Below are 15,996 nucleotides of genomic sequence, written 5' to 3'. Positions count from 1 at the left end.
AGGATGAAAGGCAGTTTCTTCTCTGCAGTCAGAAAACCCCCCAACAGTGCAGTCTTGCTGCTTTTACTTGGTACTAATTGCTCTTTTATTTCATTGTAATTTTATTCTCTGTTGAATGTGCTCTTTATTCAGCTGCAAAATGTTAACTTAACCTGTTTGTAGAGAACCCTTTTCACTGTACTGCAGAAATAAAATTACTCTTAAGCCATTAGAACCATAGAACAATACAGCACAGAAACAGGTCCTTCAGTCCATGTTGAACTATTATTCTCCTTAGTCCCACTGACCTGCAGCCCAAACATAGGTCTTCAATACATGCACCTGTCCAAATTCTCCTTATAAATTAAAATCTAGCCCACATTCACCACCCCAGCTGTCGGCTCATTCCACGCTCCAACCATTCTATGAAGAAGCTCCTCCTCATGTTCCCTCTAAACATTTCCACTTAATCCAGGTCTTCTGGTTTGTACTTCACCTATCCTAAACAGAAAAAAGCCTACCTACATTTACTCTGTCTAAACCCTTCATAATTTTAAATTCCTCTATCAAATTTCTCCTCATTCTTCTACGCTCCAGGGAATAAAGTCCTAACCCGTTTAACCTTTCCCTATAACTCAGTACTTGAAGTCCTTGCAACATCCTAGTAAATCTTCTCTGCACTCTTTCAATCTTATTGAAACCTTTCCTGTAGCTTGGTGACCAAAACTCCCAATTTGGTTTCACCAATGTCTTGTACAATTTTACCATAACATTCCAACTCCTATATTCGATACTTTGATTTATGAAGGCCAATATGCCAAAAGCTCCCTTTACAAACATACCTACCTGTGATGCCACTTTCAGGGAATTATGTATCCGTATTCCCAGATCCCTGTTCTACACCACACCTCAGTGCCTGATCATTTGCTGTGTATCTCAATTCTTGGTTTGTCCTTTTACAAGTCAATATGTCACACTTGTCTACATTAAATTCCCTCTGCCATTTTTTAGCTAATTTTTCCAGTTGGTCCAAATCCCACTGCAAGCATTGAAAACCTTCCTCGCTGTCTACAACACCCCCAATCTTAGTGTCATCTGCAAACTTGCTGATCCAGTTTACCACCTTATCATCCAGATCATTGAGACAGATGTCAAACAATGGTCCCAGCACTGATCCCTGAGGCACACCATTAGTCACAGGCCTCCAGTCTGAGAAGCAATCATCCACTAAGACTCCCTGGCTTCTTTCATCTAGCCAGTGTCGAATCCATTTGACTACCTTCCATGAATACCTAAAGTCTGAACCTTTCTGACTAACCTCCCATGTGGGACCTTGTCAAAGGCCTTACTAAAGTCCACGTAGACAAAATTCACAGCCTTTCCTTTGTCAACTTTCTTGGTAACTTCCTTGAAAAACTCTAAGATTGGTTACTATAAGATTGATTAAGCACGAACAGCATGCACAAAGCCATGCTGACTATCACTAAATCAGTCCCTGGCTATCCAAATACGAGTATACCCGATCCTTATGAACACCTTCCAATAACTTGCCTATTAATGACTTCAAGCTCATCAGTCTATAATTTCCAGGGTTATTTTTGGAACCTTTTTTAAATAACGGAACAACGCGAGTTACCCTCCGATCCTCCAGCACCACACCTGTGGCTAAGGACATTTTAAAGATTTCTGCCACGACCCCCCCTGCAATTCCTACACTAGCCTCCCTCAAGATCCAAGGAAATAACTTGTCGGGCCTGGGGGATTTATCCACCTTATTTGTTTTAAAACAGCAAGCACTTTCTCCTCTTTAATCTGTATAGATGCCAGGATCTCACTGCTTGTTTTCTTTACTTCCTTACACTCTGTCCCAGTTTCCTGAGTAAATATGGATGCAAAAACCCATTGTATATATGAAACAAATCCTACATGGCCAGAAACATTGGATTATAATGTGCTTTAATCAATGTTAATATAAAGAAAATACAAAAAAATGGAGGAGTAGGCCACTTGTCTTTTAGATAATTTTTAAAAAAACTATTTACCGATATCATGAATTAGCCCAGTCAATTCTATTTTCCTGCTCGAATACTTACTCTGTGGTTCCCTTACTGTCCACAAACCTCTTGATTTCAGTTTTGAATGAACTCGATAATTATCTCTCCATAAACCTTTTTGGATAAGATTCACCAATGTGCAAAGATATTTCTCATCTTAGTCTCATAAATGTCCTTCCCTTTACTGAGATAATTCTCAGTCAGGGGAAAGCACCCTGCACCAGCCTGTTGTGCTAAACATGTGCTAATTTTGAACCCGTATCATGAAGAATATTGACCAATAATTTTTAAATCATACTAACAGAAACTCAAACCATTATGATTCTTGTTAATTTATTTCAATTTTCTGTCTTGACATTATTAATTTTTTGTGGTATTTATTTGTTGAATTCTAAAGTGCTTCCATTGTCTGTGGTCATATCTTTTGTTGGATTTTCCCAAAAAAATAATTGCTCAATCTCTCCTCATATGTGCATAGTTTTAATTGGTTCAAATTCATTTTGAAATACATCACTTGCAAACTTAATGTTAAAATTTTACTATTTTATGACCACTTTTTCCAAAAGTAACTTTCACAAGATTAATTAAAACTTTGCCATTGCACAAAACAAGTTCCAAAATTGTCCTTTTATTCAAAATATTAGCACACAAAAATATTCTATGCATATTCCATCAATTCTTCTTCCACCTTAGCACCACTAATTTGATCTGTCCTGTTTATAGGCAGATGGCCATAGATGTAACAATAACAGTCAAATCCTCATTATGACATGAGTATCATTTATTACTCAAAGTAACATTGCTAAAGTAAATTAACAGCCATTTGGAGTTAACAAGAATGCCTGCTGACGCTGGGATCGAGTGTAGTACACAAACATGCTGGAAAAATTTAGCAGGTCATGCATCATCCATACGAAGTAAAGGGTAACTAATGTTTCAGGCCTAGGCCTTTTGTCAGGTTACCCTTTACTTCCTCTGGATGTCCTGTGACCTGCTGAGCTTTTCTAGCATGTTTAGGTATTTAGTAGGCCATTTATTGCATTTGCTGTACACAGGATCCAGTCACCATGCTTTCCTATGCAAAAAAAACTAGCTCCGAAATTCTTACTTTAGTCCTGAAGAAAATGAGGAAGCACCACAGAAATGTTTATCATAAAAGTATTGTCTTTCAAGTAAAATTATGGGAAAGGATAAAATGCATCCTGAACAAAAACTGACCAACTACCAAAGAGTAGAAACACTTTGGTAGAAACTGAACAGGTCAAACAGTGTCCTTTATATAGCATAAGTAAAAATACATAACTGACATTGTAGGCTTGAATCCTTCATCAAAGTATGGAAAAATGTCAGCAGGTATCAGAATAAAAGAGTGGGGGGTGGAGGGTGGTCACAAAGGCAGGAGGTAATAGGTGGAGAAGGCAGGGAGGGAACAGCAGTGATCAAGGGGAGGAGGATGAAGGGAGAGAGGAGAACCCTCGCTCCGTCTAATCCAGTGATAGGGACCTCCCAGTAGCCAAACCATTTCAGTTGTGTCACACTCCCATGTCTATCCATGGCCTTATATACTGTTCCACCAAGACTAACCACAAATTGGAGGAACATCTGATTTTCCGTCTGGGCACTCTCCAGCCTGATGGCATTATCATCGCCTTTTCCGCTTTCTACTAACCTGCTCTCCTCTTCCCTCTCCCCCTTTCTTACACTGAAAAGCCACATTATTGCTGTATGCACAACTCATCTCTGGAAGCCAGGTTGCTTGTTCACAAAGAACCAAAAAGATAAAGGATTCATGAGTCAAATATTCCCCTTTCCTTTCCTTTGGCTTGGCTTCGCAGACGAAGATTTATGGAGGGGTATGTCCACGTCTGCTGCAGGCTCGTTGGTGACTGACAAGTCCGATGCGGGACAAGCAGGCACGGTTGCAAGGGAAAATTGATTGGTTGGGGTTGGGTTTTTCCTCCTCTTGTCTTTTGTCAGTGAGGTGGGCTCTGCGATATTCCCCACTGCTGAGACTACCTACCTTGGTGGGTCAAAGAAGGGCAAATCTAACCCCCCCCATCCACCTTGCTATTCTTTCACACAGTCCTCGAGAAGGCAGATAAAACCTAGCTTTCAAGCTCTGTGTAAAAGGGGCTTGGTTCTTCTCCCTCCCTTTACCTACCATCCTGCCTCCTCTCGATCACCGAGCTGTTCCCCCCCTCACTACCCAAACCCCATCACCTCCTGTCTTTGCAACCACCCCTCCCCCTTACTCTTCTGTTTGGATGCCTGCCGACACTTTTCCATACCTTGAAGGGCTCAAGCCCGAAATGTCAGTTATGTAATTTTACCATTGCTATTTAAACGACACTGTGTGACCTGCTGAGTTTCTCCAGCTTTGTGTTTTCACTTAAAGCATGGTGTCTGCAGATTTTCATGTTTTACTTCCAACTAAAAAGGGGAATTGAGCAAATATAAAGTTGGGGTTGAGGAAAAAAATCCTTCAGATTATGTCTCTTGGTGGCAATTATGCATACTGTGCTGTTTACATTCTTGAAATACACCTACAGCACAGGCCAATAAATCCAATATAAATAAATGCACTAGTCAAATTTTGACTGTTCTGATCTCCAGTGGATTTTGATCTTAGTCAGAACTATTTGATAATAATCAACAAAACACTGAACTTAACTATGCAGTTTACTTTGCACATAGTATTTGTCATTTTCTGAATAATAATTTAAAATATTTACTTTATAAAATGACATTTACAATAGAGAAACTAAGGATTACATGAAACCAAATTTCCCAGTCAATACAAAATTTACATGCATCTCTTTTAACTAGAATGTTAAAAGCCAGCTCCAGGAGAACAATCCCATTTGTCCCATTCTCTTTCCCATACTGAAATAATGTCAAGAGAGAGTGAATTGATAAATAAACAGAAACATAGCTTCTACAGGAATACAACATTTAGGTGCTACACCAAAAAGTTATTGCACAAAATAAAAACTCCCCAATTTGGGAATAATAAACTGCCATGGCTAGCTAATTAGCTAATCAACTAACAGAAAACACAGTTGGGGTAAAGGAGTGGCAATCCTGGTGGCACTAGGATCAATGCTGAAACTTTATAACCTACATTTATGACATGGGAGGGAAGGATTAAATGTACTGCAAGCAAATTTGTTACTAATAAAGATATCGGAGCAAGTAGGATACCCAATGCAAAGAATAAATTTGGGTGAAGTGAGTGGATAAGAAGTTGGCAAATGGAACATAATGTGGGGGAATACGAGGTTATTATGAAAAGGGCCTAGAGTCTAAAAATAGGAAAGTTTTGAAGCAACTTGACAGAACACTTAATTTTGTACATCAATACTGCACTCTGTCAGGTCTCCATATTTAAAGAAGAAAGAGCTATTCATATTGGCAACAGTGCAGATAATTAGCAAAATTCCTGGGATGAAGGAATTGAAACACAAAGAAAGAATAAAATGTAACTCAATGGAGTTTAGAGGAATGAGAGGTGATCCTATAAAATGAACAGGTGATTTCTAGGACTGCTTATTTCAGAGGAAAATGAGGAGTAATTTATTTTATTCTTGGCAATTCTCTAACCCCATGGGCTTGTGGAATGAAGAACGACAGATTTAAACTGAGAGTTAAGTGGCATGGGGAAAGAGAATCTAAAAGTGGTGAAGCTAAAATTGGTTATGTTCATACTGAACAGTGAAACAGACTCAAAGGTCTACTCTAATACTTGTGTTCAAACCATATTATTTGCAAGAAAGTTTGCCTAAACTGAAGTGCTGGAAATTCAAATTAATTAAAACAATTTATAAAACAATCCATTTGAATCAAATGTTTTGAAACCAAGAGAATTTTAAAACTAGATGAAGTTTTCAGCAAAAGAACCATATTTAAATTTAACTCACATTTCTAACCATAACTAATTGGCATGGAAGGTAAAGTCTATTGCACAAATTGAAAAGTAAATATTCCAAATAGTAGAAATCTGAAATGAAACAAAATGCTGGGAAAAGTTAGGGTGTGGAACACATCACCAGGAGTATAATGGAGACACTCTACAGAACATGAAAATGAAACTGAGAGGAAAGAATCTGGAGGGTTTGCAGGAAAGGAATGAGAGAAGGGGGAGCTGGATTGCAGTTGCATAGAGGGACAATGAATTGAAATACCTCCTCAGAAGTGATGAGCATCTGTGTTTAACTACCTATTTTACAATTTACTGAAAAACAATGCAGACATCAGACATCCATTATAACCAAATTCAAATTGCAGTATATACTTTTATTTTAAAGTGATTTGTATTATGGTTTCAAGAGTCAAAAAGAGCCATCATAAAGGCTATGCAATCTCCCTTTGACCTCACATCCATAAGAAGGCAACCATCATAAATTAACACCACCACCCTGGTCACAGAAGCTTGAAGTCCAGCACCTTCAGGTTTAAGAACATTGTCTTCTCCCAGAGTTGTCAGCTTCTTGAAAGTCTTCTTTCTACCCTAACCCTGAAACACAAAAATACTTGTCTCCACTATTTACAGAACCTTTTTTGCATGAACTATAACTGTGAATATTGATCATCTTTCATCATCTCTTTCGGTTTTGGGGGTAATTTAATTCATGCCATTGTCATCTTTTATCATCTCTATCGGTTTTGGGGTAATTTAATTCATGCCACTGTCATCTTTTACCATTTCTTTCAGTTTTGGGGGTAATTTAATTCATGCCATTGTCATCTTTTATCATCTCTTTTGGTTTTGGGGGAATTTAATTCATGCCATTGTCATCTTTTATCATCTCTTTCAGTTTTGGGGGTAATTTAATTCATGCCATTGTCATCTTTTATCATCTCTTTCGGTTTTGGGGGTAATTTAATTCATGCCATTGTCATCTTTTACCATTTCTTTCGGTTTTGGGGGTAATTTAATTCATGCCATTGTCATCTTTTATCATCTCTTTCGGTTTTGGGGGTAATTTAATTCATGCCATTGTCATCTTTCATCATCTCTTTCGGTTTTGGGGGTAATTTAATTCATGCCATTGTCATCTTTCATCATCTCTTTCGGTATAGGGGGAATTGAATTTATACTACTGTGATTGTTTGGCTGCACCGTGAATTTCGATACATATATATAAGACTCTGACAATAAACTCATTATCACCGCTATATGCTCACAAGTTTGGCTCACTCCCCCCCCCCCCCCCCCCCCCCACCCCATTTGACGTTAGAGACAGAGACAGCACAAAGGCAACAATAAAGGCCCAATCAGCCTCCGAACCTTCAGAAACTTGGGAGTCGCAGATCCAAAAATAAAACTATTTTCTGAAAACTTGAATCAATTATTAAGGGCCGGGTGGAAAAGATTAAAAAAAAAATTAAGACGGCCAACCCCTGTGAGCCACAAGACAGAATCCCCAAGTGAGGCCCCGAGCTGGAAACAAGGAAAAGAGCCACTGGAAGGAGCCTGTTTCATGCAGGATAACGTGAAATACAATAAAATAAAAGTTGTTTTGCGTCCCCTTTCTTACCAGCGGTTGGATTTCGGAGCGGGCTGTCGGGACTTGGAATCGGTCGATTTCTTCCATCATTTTGAATCGCGAAGTGATGCTCAGGGCCTTTATTATATACAATTCAAGGCCCACCAGCGGCGATTTGTCGGGGTCCCTTGGATGCTTTCTAATCTCTGGCCAGGGTGATTATCTCATCCTGTGTCTCAAATGCACCTCCAGCCCCCAGTCTCCAGCTCACGCAGAGTGACTCAACTCCAGCTTCCGGGTCCGGAAGTCGGAGCCACCTCATCCCGCAAGACCCAGATCTTGGGGTGGGTGGGTAGGGGGCGGTTCAGAGGCAATCCCGTTGCCCCGGAGACGCCCGGCTTTTTTTTTGTGGGGGGGGGGGGGAGAAAGAGGAGATGCAACCTTGAAAACATTTAAAAATAGGCCAAAGGCTGGATATTTCGGGTCTAAAATAACACGGGCGTCGACGTGACCCGTTCACCCGAATTCTCTGGCCAGGGACGTGGCTCGGCTTGCTGATCTGTGGCAAATCACAGAACTGTTTGCACTTCTGGTCTCTCAAACTTGAGGAGGGATATCCTGGCCTTGGAGGAAATCGAAAGGGGTTCACCAGGTTGTTCCTGGGGAGGTGGGGGTTGACCTCCAATCACCTGGGATGATACTCACTCAAATTCAGAAGAATGGGAGGAGATGTTATAGAAAACATGTCAGATTATGAAAGGGCGAGATAAGGTGGTTTTAATGGCGGGGAATAGATCTTGGCCTGCCAACCTCCGGGGGAGGTGACTTGCATTTCCCGCATGAGATCGGAGCGGGCCGCGTCACCCGAGACCAGCGTTGCCTAGGAGACGGGCTTCAACTTCCGGTCGCCGAGCGCCGCTGCCGGGAGTCGCCGCGGGTCCGGCCGATCGCGATGCCGCCGAAACAACGGACCAGATCGGTAATTTCCAGCCAGCACCGGGGGCGGGACCGGGGGGGGGGGGGGTCCTGATTTGAAAACCACTTTCCAACGGTACGATCGCTTGCACGCCGTTCAGCGCCGGCTACGATGGGAAGCGGTGGCTTTGGGCCCCGGAGGAGCTCGTTGTGGTGGGGTGGGGTGGGTGGGTGGGTGGGGGGGGGGGTGACTGAACCTTCTGAGAGACAAAGCCTGAGCTGTACCTACCGGCTCTTGCCTGGAGCTCCCTCGGCCCCCTCCGAGAGCCTCTCGATCTCCTCATCCCCGTCAACTGATCTCCGCGCAGTGCGCCAAAACAAAAAGGTCCTGGGGAAATTCAGCCTCGATCGACAATCGAGGGCAGTCGCCGTTTGGGGCGCTCAGCCCTTCTCCAAGGAGTGCCTCAAATCAGCCAGACCGCTGAATAAAACGGTGAGGTGGGGGCGTGGGGGGTGGGGAGCAAGACGAACAGGTAATAGGTGGGAGGGCAGACGGGAAAGAAGCTGAGGAGTGATTGGGGGATAGGGCGGAGGGCGAAGGAGGGCAGCCCTCTGATTGGAAAAGCTATTCTTGTTTCCGCCGCCTCTGCTTCTAGGATGACGGCTTCCATTCCAAGACTCCTGAGATGCCCTTCTTTAGAAAATGTGGCTTCCTCTCCTAGTGCCAATAACACAGCCTTCAGCTGTATCTCCTTTATTTCTGCATATCTGCCCTGGCCCCTATACCTCTCATCCTCAACTATCATCCCACTAGCTTCCCCAACCAACTCTGCAGTTTCCACTCATCCACAGCCATCAACTGCACCTTTGGTACCTACCCCGGTGACTGCACATACACCCCCTCCCTCTCCACGACTCAGGGAGAACTCTCGTGTGCACCTAAGTCCCTCGGAACCTGATGACGCTCTTGACTCCCAGGACTTTTATGACATCAGCCGCTAGGCTCTGGGGTTGCCACGCATTGGAGCTCTCACAGTCAGATTTGTTGCAGGTTTCCCCTCGACTCCGTGAGCCAGTTCGACTGTTGCGTGGGGAGCTCCCACATGACCCCCACCCTCACCCCCCCATCACAACCGACATTAGGAGATGTGGAGTCCACAGCCAACACCTCTTTATTCCGTTTGGTGGCCAGCCTCGTTGACGTGGGGGTGGCTTAGTCATAGGGTGTCCCAGGTCAAGGTGTGCTGGCTTGAGGCGGTCATAATGAAGATCTCCTCATGGCCGCTCATGTCGAGGACGCACGTGATTCTATTCTGATGTACCACCTTGTAGGGGCCCTTGTACTTGAGTCCGGTGCATGCCCCTGCAGACAGACATAGTCACAGTCCCAGAGGTCCTTGGGGACAAAGCAATGTGTTGTGCCATGGCACGAGGTTGGGATAGGAGCTACTGTTCCTATCTTCTTTCGCTGTCTTGTCAGCACTACCGTGGGTGTCTCTTCCTGCCATGGGCCGCTGGCACAAGCTCGCCTGGAACCATCAGTGGGGCACCATATACCAACTCTGCCAAAGACATGGCTAAGTTGATCATGCCCACGAACTACTGTAGGCGTTGACAGTATTGGGCCTGGCAAACTGGCATATGGCCATGACTTTTGCTGGCAAGGGAACCGCTCCATGCTGGTTGATGTGGTGCCAAAGGAAATCAATGACTGACAGCCTGATCTGGCACTTCGCGAAGTTGATGGCCAGGCCACATTCACTCAGGATGCAGCAGAGTTGGCACAGGTGCATCAAATGCACTTGGTGTGAGCAGCTGGTGATCAGTAGATGAAGATTAAATCTAAGTCCATGAGCCACTGGAACATCTGTGCCGTGTTCTTGAGTCCGAAAGGCATCCATAAGAACTCGAATAAGATGAACGGTGATTATGCTGAAACTATACAAAGAACTAGTGAGGCTGCACTTGGAGTACTGTTTGCAGTTCTGGTCTCTAAACTTGAGGAAGGATATACTGGCCTTGGAGGAAATCTAAATGGGTTCACCAGGTTGATCCTGGGGATGTGGGGGTTGACCTCCAAGAAGAGACTAAATCACTTGGGATTATACTCACTCAAATTCAGAAGAATAAGAGATGTTATAGAAAACATATAACATTATGAAAGGGATAGATAAGATAGAGGCAGGAAAATTGTTTTCACTAGTCGGAAGACCAGAACTAGGGGACACAGCCTCAAGATTCGGGGAGTAGATTTAAGATGGAAATGAGGAAAAACTGTTTTTCCCAGAGAGTAGTGAATCTGTGAAATTCTCTGCCCAGGGAAGCAGTTAAGGCTACTTCATTAAATATATTTAAGGTTCAGTTATATAGATTTTTACATGAAAAAAAAACAGAATTAAGGGATACGGGAAAAGGCAGATAGGTGGAATTGAGTCAATGATCAGCCATGATCTTAGTGAATGGTGGAGCAGGTGCGATGGGCCAGATGACGTACTCCTATTTCTTATGTTCTGATGTTATCTTCTTATGAGGGACATCGCTGGGGTGCACAGAAATCTGGTGATACGCGCTGACCAGGTTGACCTTGGAGAAGATGCATGCCCCATGCATGCTGGCCATAAAGTCCTGAATGTTGGGCATTGGATAGTGGTCGGCTGTGGTGGTGTCGTTGAGCCTTCTGTAGTTGCCACATGACCTCATCCTACAGCTAACTTGGGCACCACAGGTTGTCTGAGCACTGGATGATTCCCATCTCCATTTTCCTGAACTCATCCTTGGCGAGGTGGAGTTTTTCATGTGGGAGCCTGTGTGCCTGGGCATGTAGTGGTAGTCCTTGAGTGGGAATGTGGTGCTATGTACTATGTTTAGGGACATCTGTGGCATAATAATGGTTGGGAACTCAGCTGGTACCCTGGCAAATTCGTTGCCTGACAAAGGTGTAGGGCTGGTAACTTGGCTTCACCGAGCAAGAAGGTCTTGGCATTCACTAGCTGCCGTCCCTTGTGGTACAATAGGAGGAAATCTGCACCCAATAAAGGCTGCGAATCTGCTGCCAGTGTAAATGACCAGATAAAACGACTGGAACCAAACTGTAGGGGGAAGGTTCGCATGCTGTACGTGCAAAGACTGCTGTTGTTGGCAGCGGGGAACACCCATTCTGACTTCCTGGCGCGTGTGTCATGGCTTGAGGGGGACAAGATGCTAATCTTCGTCCTTGTGATACGAGGAACGTTCGCTCGGATGTCAGTTCCATAAGTAGCCATTATCGACAGCCGGCCCCGGCATTTCCTGGAAAAGAACAGGGTGGGTGGCTATGGTGGGCTCCTGAACCCCACTTTTGGTGGTTAAAAACATCAACAGTCTGAACTGGGGTTGCTCCCTGCTGCGGGTGTCACCAGCTTCGTTAGTGGTGTGACCTGAAGGCAATTTGGTTGATGGAAGCCCTGCCGTGCTGCTTAGTGTGCCACAGGATGTCTGAGCTGGCCATTACTTTGCGTGGGTCACTGAAATTGTCAGCGATGAGGAGGTGGATATCTTCTGGCTTATGCTCAAGAAAGACTTGTTCAAACAGTAAACATGGATTATGGCCATCTGTTAGTGCCTGCATCTCATTCATTAGGCCAATGACAGACAGTCACCTAGGCTATCCATGTGGAGCAACCATGCTTCATGTTCACAGCAGGAGAGGTCAGAAGTTCGAATCAGGAGTGCCTTAATTGTTTCATACCTATCCACAACCGGTGGCTGGTGTAGGAAGTTGATGATTTAGCCTGCCGTTTCCAGGTCGAATGAACCGATCACTTTGTGGCATCGAAGATGATTTGCCTGACCTGGAATTGGGCTTCAACCTGCTCAAACTAGACTTGCAGCTCCGAGATCCAGAAAGTTGGCAGTTTCAGTTGGGTCCAAATGCCGTTTGGACCATCAGGGTCACCAATGTAGTCGTACAAGGCACGCAGTGAGCAAAAGAACCCGATGATGCTTGCGACTCATGGGACATTTATGACATCAGCCACCAGGCTGTGGTTTGCCCTGAACCTGGAGCCTCACAGTCAGATCTGCTGGGGACTTGCCTACAATTCTGTGAGCCAGTTCACGTACTGCGTGGGCAATGGATCATTGACGGTATCCAGAGCTCCCAATGTGCCCTTCTCTACTTCAGGGAGACTGAATGCAGACTGGGAGAGTGCTTCATTGAGAACCTTTGCTCTGTTTGCAACAACAGGAAGGACCTACCAGTGGCCAACCACTTCATTACACACCCCAATTCCACACTGACATGTCTGTCCACAATCTCATGTTCTACTAAGTTGGAGTTTACCCTCAAATTAGAGGAACAACACCTTGTATTCTGTCATGGCAGTCTCCAATGAAAAGGCATCAATATTGAATTCTCCAAGATCAATTAACCCCCTCTCCTGGTCTCTCTTTCCTCATCCCTTTGCCTCCCTTCCTCTAAATCCGCAACCCCTTCCCTAAGTAGCTATTCTCAGCTTGATCCCTTCTCAGCTTCTTTCTATTCTACTCTTCCACTATATCCACTTATTACCTTTTACCTGTTGGCCTTGCTCATCCCCTTTCCCCTTCCACCCCCACCTTTTCTTTTTCAGACCTCTGTCTGACTTTGGCTCAGCCCCAAATCATTGATTCTGCATGATTCTCCAGCATTTTTGTGTACTGCACTACACCTCAGCATCCGAAGATTTTCTTGCTCACCTGTCAAGTTTGCTCACTGTTTTTAATGCCTACAAATATTTTTCTTTACATGTTATTGACAGCCATTTAATGACTGTTATTACCTCCCCTCCCACCTCCCAACGGTCCAGCCATTTCAAAGGGCAGATAAGCCAATGACATTAGTAGGTCTCAAGATACAGGTCCATCACAGTAGGTAGATTTCACTTATACGAGGAACTGGATCGATTTACAATAAAGCAAAGGGAATCTGGAAAGGATCAGCAGGTCAGGCAGTATTTGTGGAGAGAAATTGACAGTTAATATAAAGGGGTTTCAGTAAATGGTCCCTATGTGAAATGTTGACTGACAATTTCTCTTTGGATGCTGGGTGACCTGCTGAGATTCAACAGCTTCTCCTCATTCAAGATTCCAATGTTTATATTTTAAAACAAGTTTTATGTAAAACTACAATGCTGGAGAAATTCAGCAGGTCGAACACTGTCCTTTATGTAACAAAGATTTTTAAAAAGTGACATTTTGGGCTTGAGCCCTTTATTAAAGTATGGAAAAACATTGGCAGGTGTCCGAATAAATGGGTAAAGGGGTAGGAGGAGTGATCACAAAGGCAGGAGGTAATTGGTGGAGGAGGAAATGAGAGCACAACAGAAAGCAAGGGGAGGTGTGATGGCTAGGTAAATAGAGAGGAAAGGGGGTGGAGAGCTGACAGGGGGAAGGAGTGAGGGGGAAAGGAGAGCAGGTTAGCAGAAAGCAGAAAAGTCTATGTTAATGCCATTCAGCTGGAGAGATTCCAAACTGAAAATCAGGTGTTGTTCCTCCGATTTCTGACCTTTGTGGCCTTCTCTACATTGAAGAGACTGAGTGCGGACTGGGAGATCACTTTGCTGAGCACATTCACTTGTCTGCATCAGTGCCACAGACCTCCCAGTGCCTATTTCCTTTCTGTGTCACACTCATGTACTATCCCACCAAATTGGAGGAACAACACTTGATTTTTTGACTGTGCACTCCATGCAAACATCTCCTGCTCTCCATTTCCCATAGAAGACACTTTTAACAGCAATCTTATCCATCACTTATGGAAAAATTTACTCTAGTGCTTTAAAGTAGGAAATAAAAAAGAACTGTAAATCGACAGCAGATGTTCGTGGCAAGACAGTAGGATGGAGGTGAAGTGACTCAACCAGTGACCTGACAATATATGTTGAAATCTCTCTATGGTAAATGGGAAATTAAATTCTATTAATTAATTCCTCCAGTATATTGATGACTACATCAGGGCTACCTCATGCACCCACAATGTGCTTGTCAACTTCATCCAGTTCATGGCCAACTTCCACCCTGATCTCAAGCCAACCTAGTCGATCTCTGATAACCCTCTCCTGTTCCTGAATCTCTCTGTGTCCATCTCAGGAGATAAGCTTTCCACCGACATATACTACATACTCTCTAACTCCCACAACTACTTTGACTACACTTCTTCACACCCTGTCCCCTGCAAGGATCCTATCTCAATTTTTTCATCTCTGCCGCATCTGTTTCCAAGATGAGGTTTTCCAGTCCAGATCTTTAGAAATGTCTACCTTCTTCCATAAATGTGGCTTCCCCTCCACCACTATCAACTCATCCCTCATCTGTATCTCCTCCATTTCACACTCATTTGCTCTGGCCTCCTCTACCCCCAGACACAATAAACATCGCATCCTCAGCTACCACCCTACTAGCTTCCACATCTAACACATTATCCACCAGAATTTCCAGCCACCACCACCACCAAACACATTTTTCCTCTTCCATTCTCGACCATCTGCAGGGACAGCTCTCTCCGTGATTCCCTCATGCACTCATCGCTCCCCACCTATTGCCCTCCCCCCCCCCTCCACCTGGCACCTTTCCCTGTGGCCATAGGAGATGCCACACTTGTGTCCATACCTCCTCTCTCACCACAGTCCAGGGCCCCAAACAGACCTTTCAAGTGAATCAGCACTTCACTTGTATTTCCACAGGGCTTATTTACTGCATCCGGTGTTCCCTTTGTGGTTTTCTCTACATCGGAGAGACCTGTCACAGATTGGAAGATCGCTTCACTGAGCATCTCCTCTCCATTTGGAACAACAGCAAATTCCCAGTAGCCAACCATTTCAATTCTGAATTACAGTCCCAGACTCACATGTCTGTCTATGGCCAAGTGTACTATTCCACACTAACCACCTGCAGATTAGAGGAACACATCTTATTTTCCATCTGGGCACTCTCCAGCCAGATAGCATTAGCATTAATTTCTCTGCTTTCTGCTAAACTTGCTTGCCTTTTCTTTCCCCTCCTCCTTTCCTGTCTTTCCTCCCTTCCCCCTTACCCATCCAGCCATCCCTCCTCCCTCTCATTGCTGCTGTCCCCTTCCTCCTTTCTCCACCTATCATCTCCTGCCTTTGCCACCCCCTCCCTCCCCTCACCTTTTTGTTCAGACACCTGCCGGCATTCTCTTATACCTTGAAGAAGGGCTCAAGCATGAAACGTCAGTTATGTATTTTTACCTTTGCTACATAAAGGACATGTTTGACCTACTGAGCTTCTCCAGCATTTTGTGTTTATACGACATCCTGCAAATCTCTTCTGCATCCTCTCCATAGCTTCCACATCTTTCCTATAATGAGGTGACAATGAAGACAGACACAAATTTTTTGATTAATTTCCCTGCCATGTCCCTATTCTCTAATATATTTTCTTCTGTGAGTTTTAAGGGAGCTACATTAACTTTTACTAACAGCACAGTGAATACAATAGCACTATCTTGAGAACAAGACTAATGTGACAAATAATCATTCAAAATATTTATTTGGTATGTCAAAGATTGGCAAGGATAACTG

General features: G+C 44.0%; 2 protein-coding genes across 6 annotated transcripts in view; one reads left to right on the top strand and one right to left on the bottom strand.

Annotated features, from left to right (window-relative positions):
• fam219aa (family with sequence similarity 219 member Aa) overlaps window positions 1–9,360 on the bottom strand; it is a 52,900-nt gene extending 43,540 nt beyond the window's left edge. The window contains exons 1-2 of one of the 4 annotated variants that reach the window (XM_069924103.1): window positions 7,571–8,401; window positions 6,477–6,546 (exon numbers count right to left, since the gene is read on the bottom strand). In XM_069924103.1, the coding sequence (XP_069780204.1) occupies window positions 6,477–6,494 (18 nt within the window). In that variant the 5' untranslated portion in view covers window positions 6,495–6,546; window positions 7,571–8,401. Of the gene's footprint in view, window positions 1–6,476; window positions 6,547–7,570; window positions 8,402–8,723 lie in introns of those variants that run through there. The other 3 variants (XM_069924104.1, XM_069924101.1, XM_069924102.1) reach the window with 3 other exon arrangements.
• dnai1.2 (dynein, axonemal, intermediate chain 1, paralog 2) overlaps window positions 8,314–15,996 on the top strand; it is a 238,483-nt gene continuing 230,800 nt past the window's right edge. The window contains exon 1 of one of the 2 annotated variants that reach the window (XM_069924099.1): window positions 8,314–8,498. In XM_069924099.1, the coding sequence (XP_069780200.1) occupies window positions 8,472–8,498 (27 nt within the window). In that variant the 5' untranslated portion in view covers window positions 8,314–8,471. The remainder of the gene's footprint in view (window positions 8,499–15,996) is intronic. The other variant, XM_069924098.1, reaches the window with a different exon arrangement.

Source organism: Narcine bancroftii, chromosome 3 (assembly GCF_036971445.1).
Source record: "Narcine bancroftii isolate sNarBan1 chromosome 3, sNarBan1.hap1, whole genome shotgun sequence".
NCBI classification, from domain to species: domain Eukaryota; kingdom Metazoa; phylum Chordata; class Chondrichthyes; order Torpediniformes; family Narcinidae; genus Narcine; species Narcine bancroftii.
The sequence above is the reverse complement of the archived record's forward strand: the minus strand, read 5'-3'. Positions and strand labels throughout refer to the sequence as shown.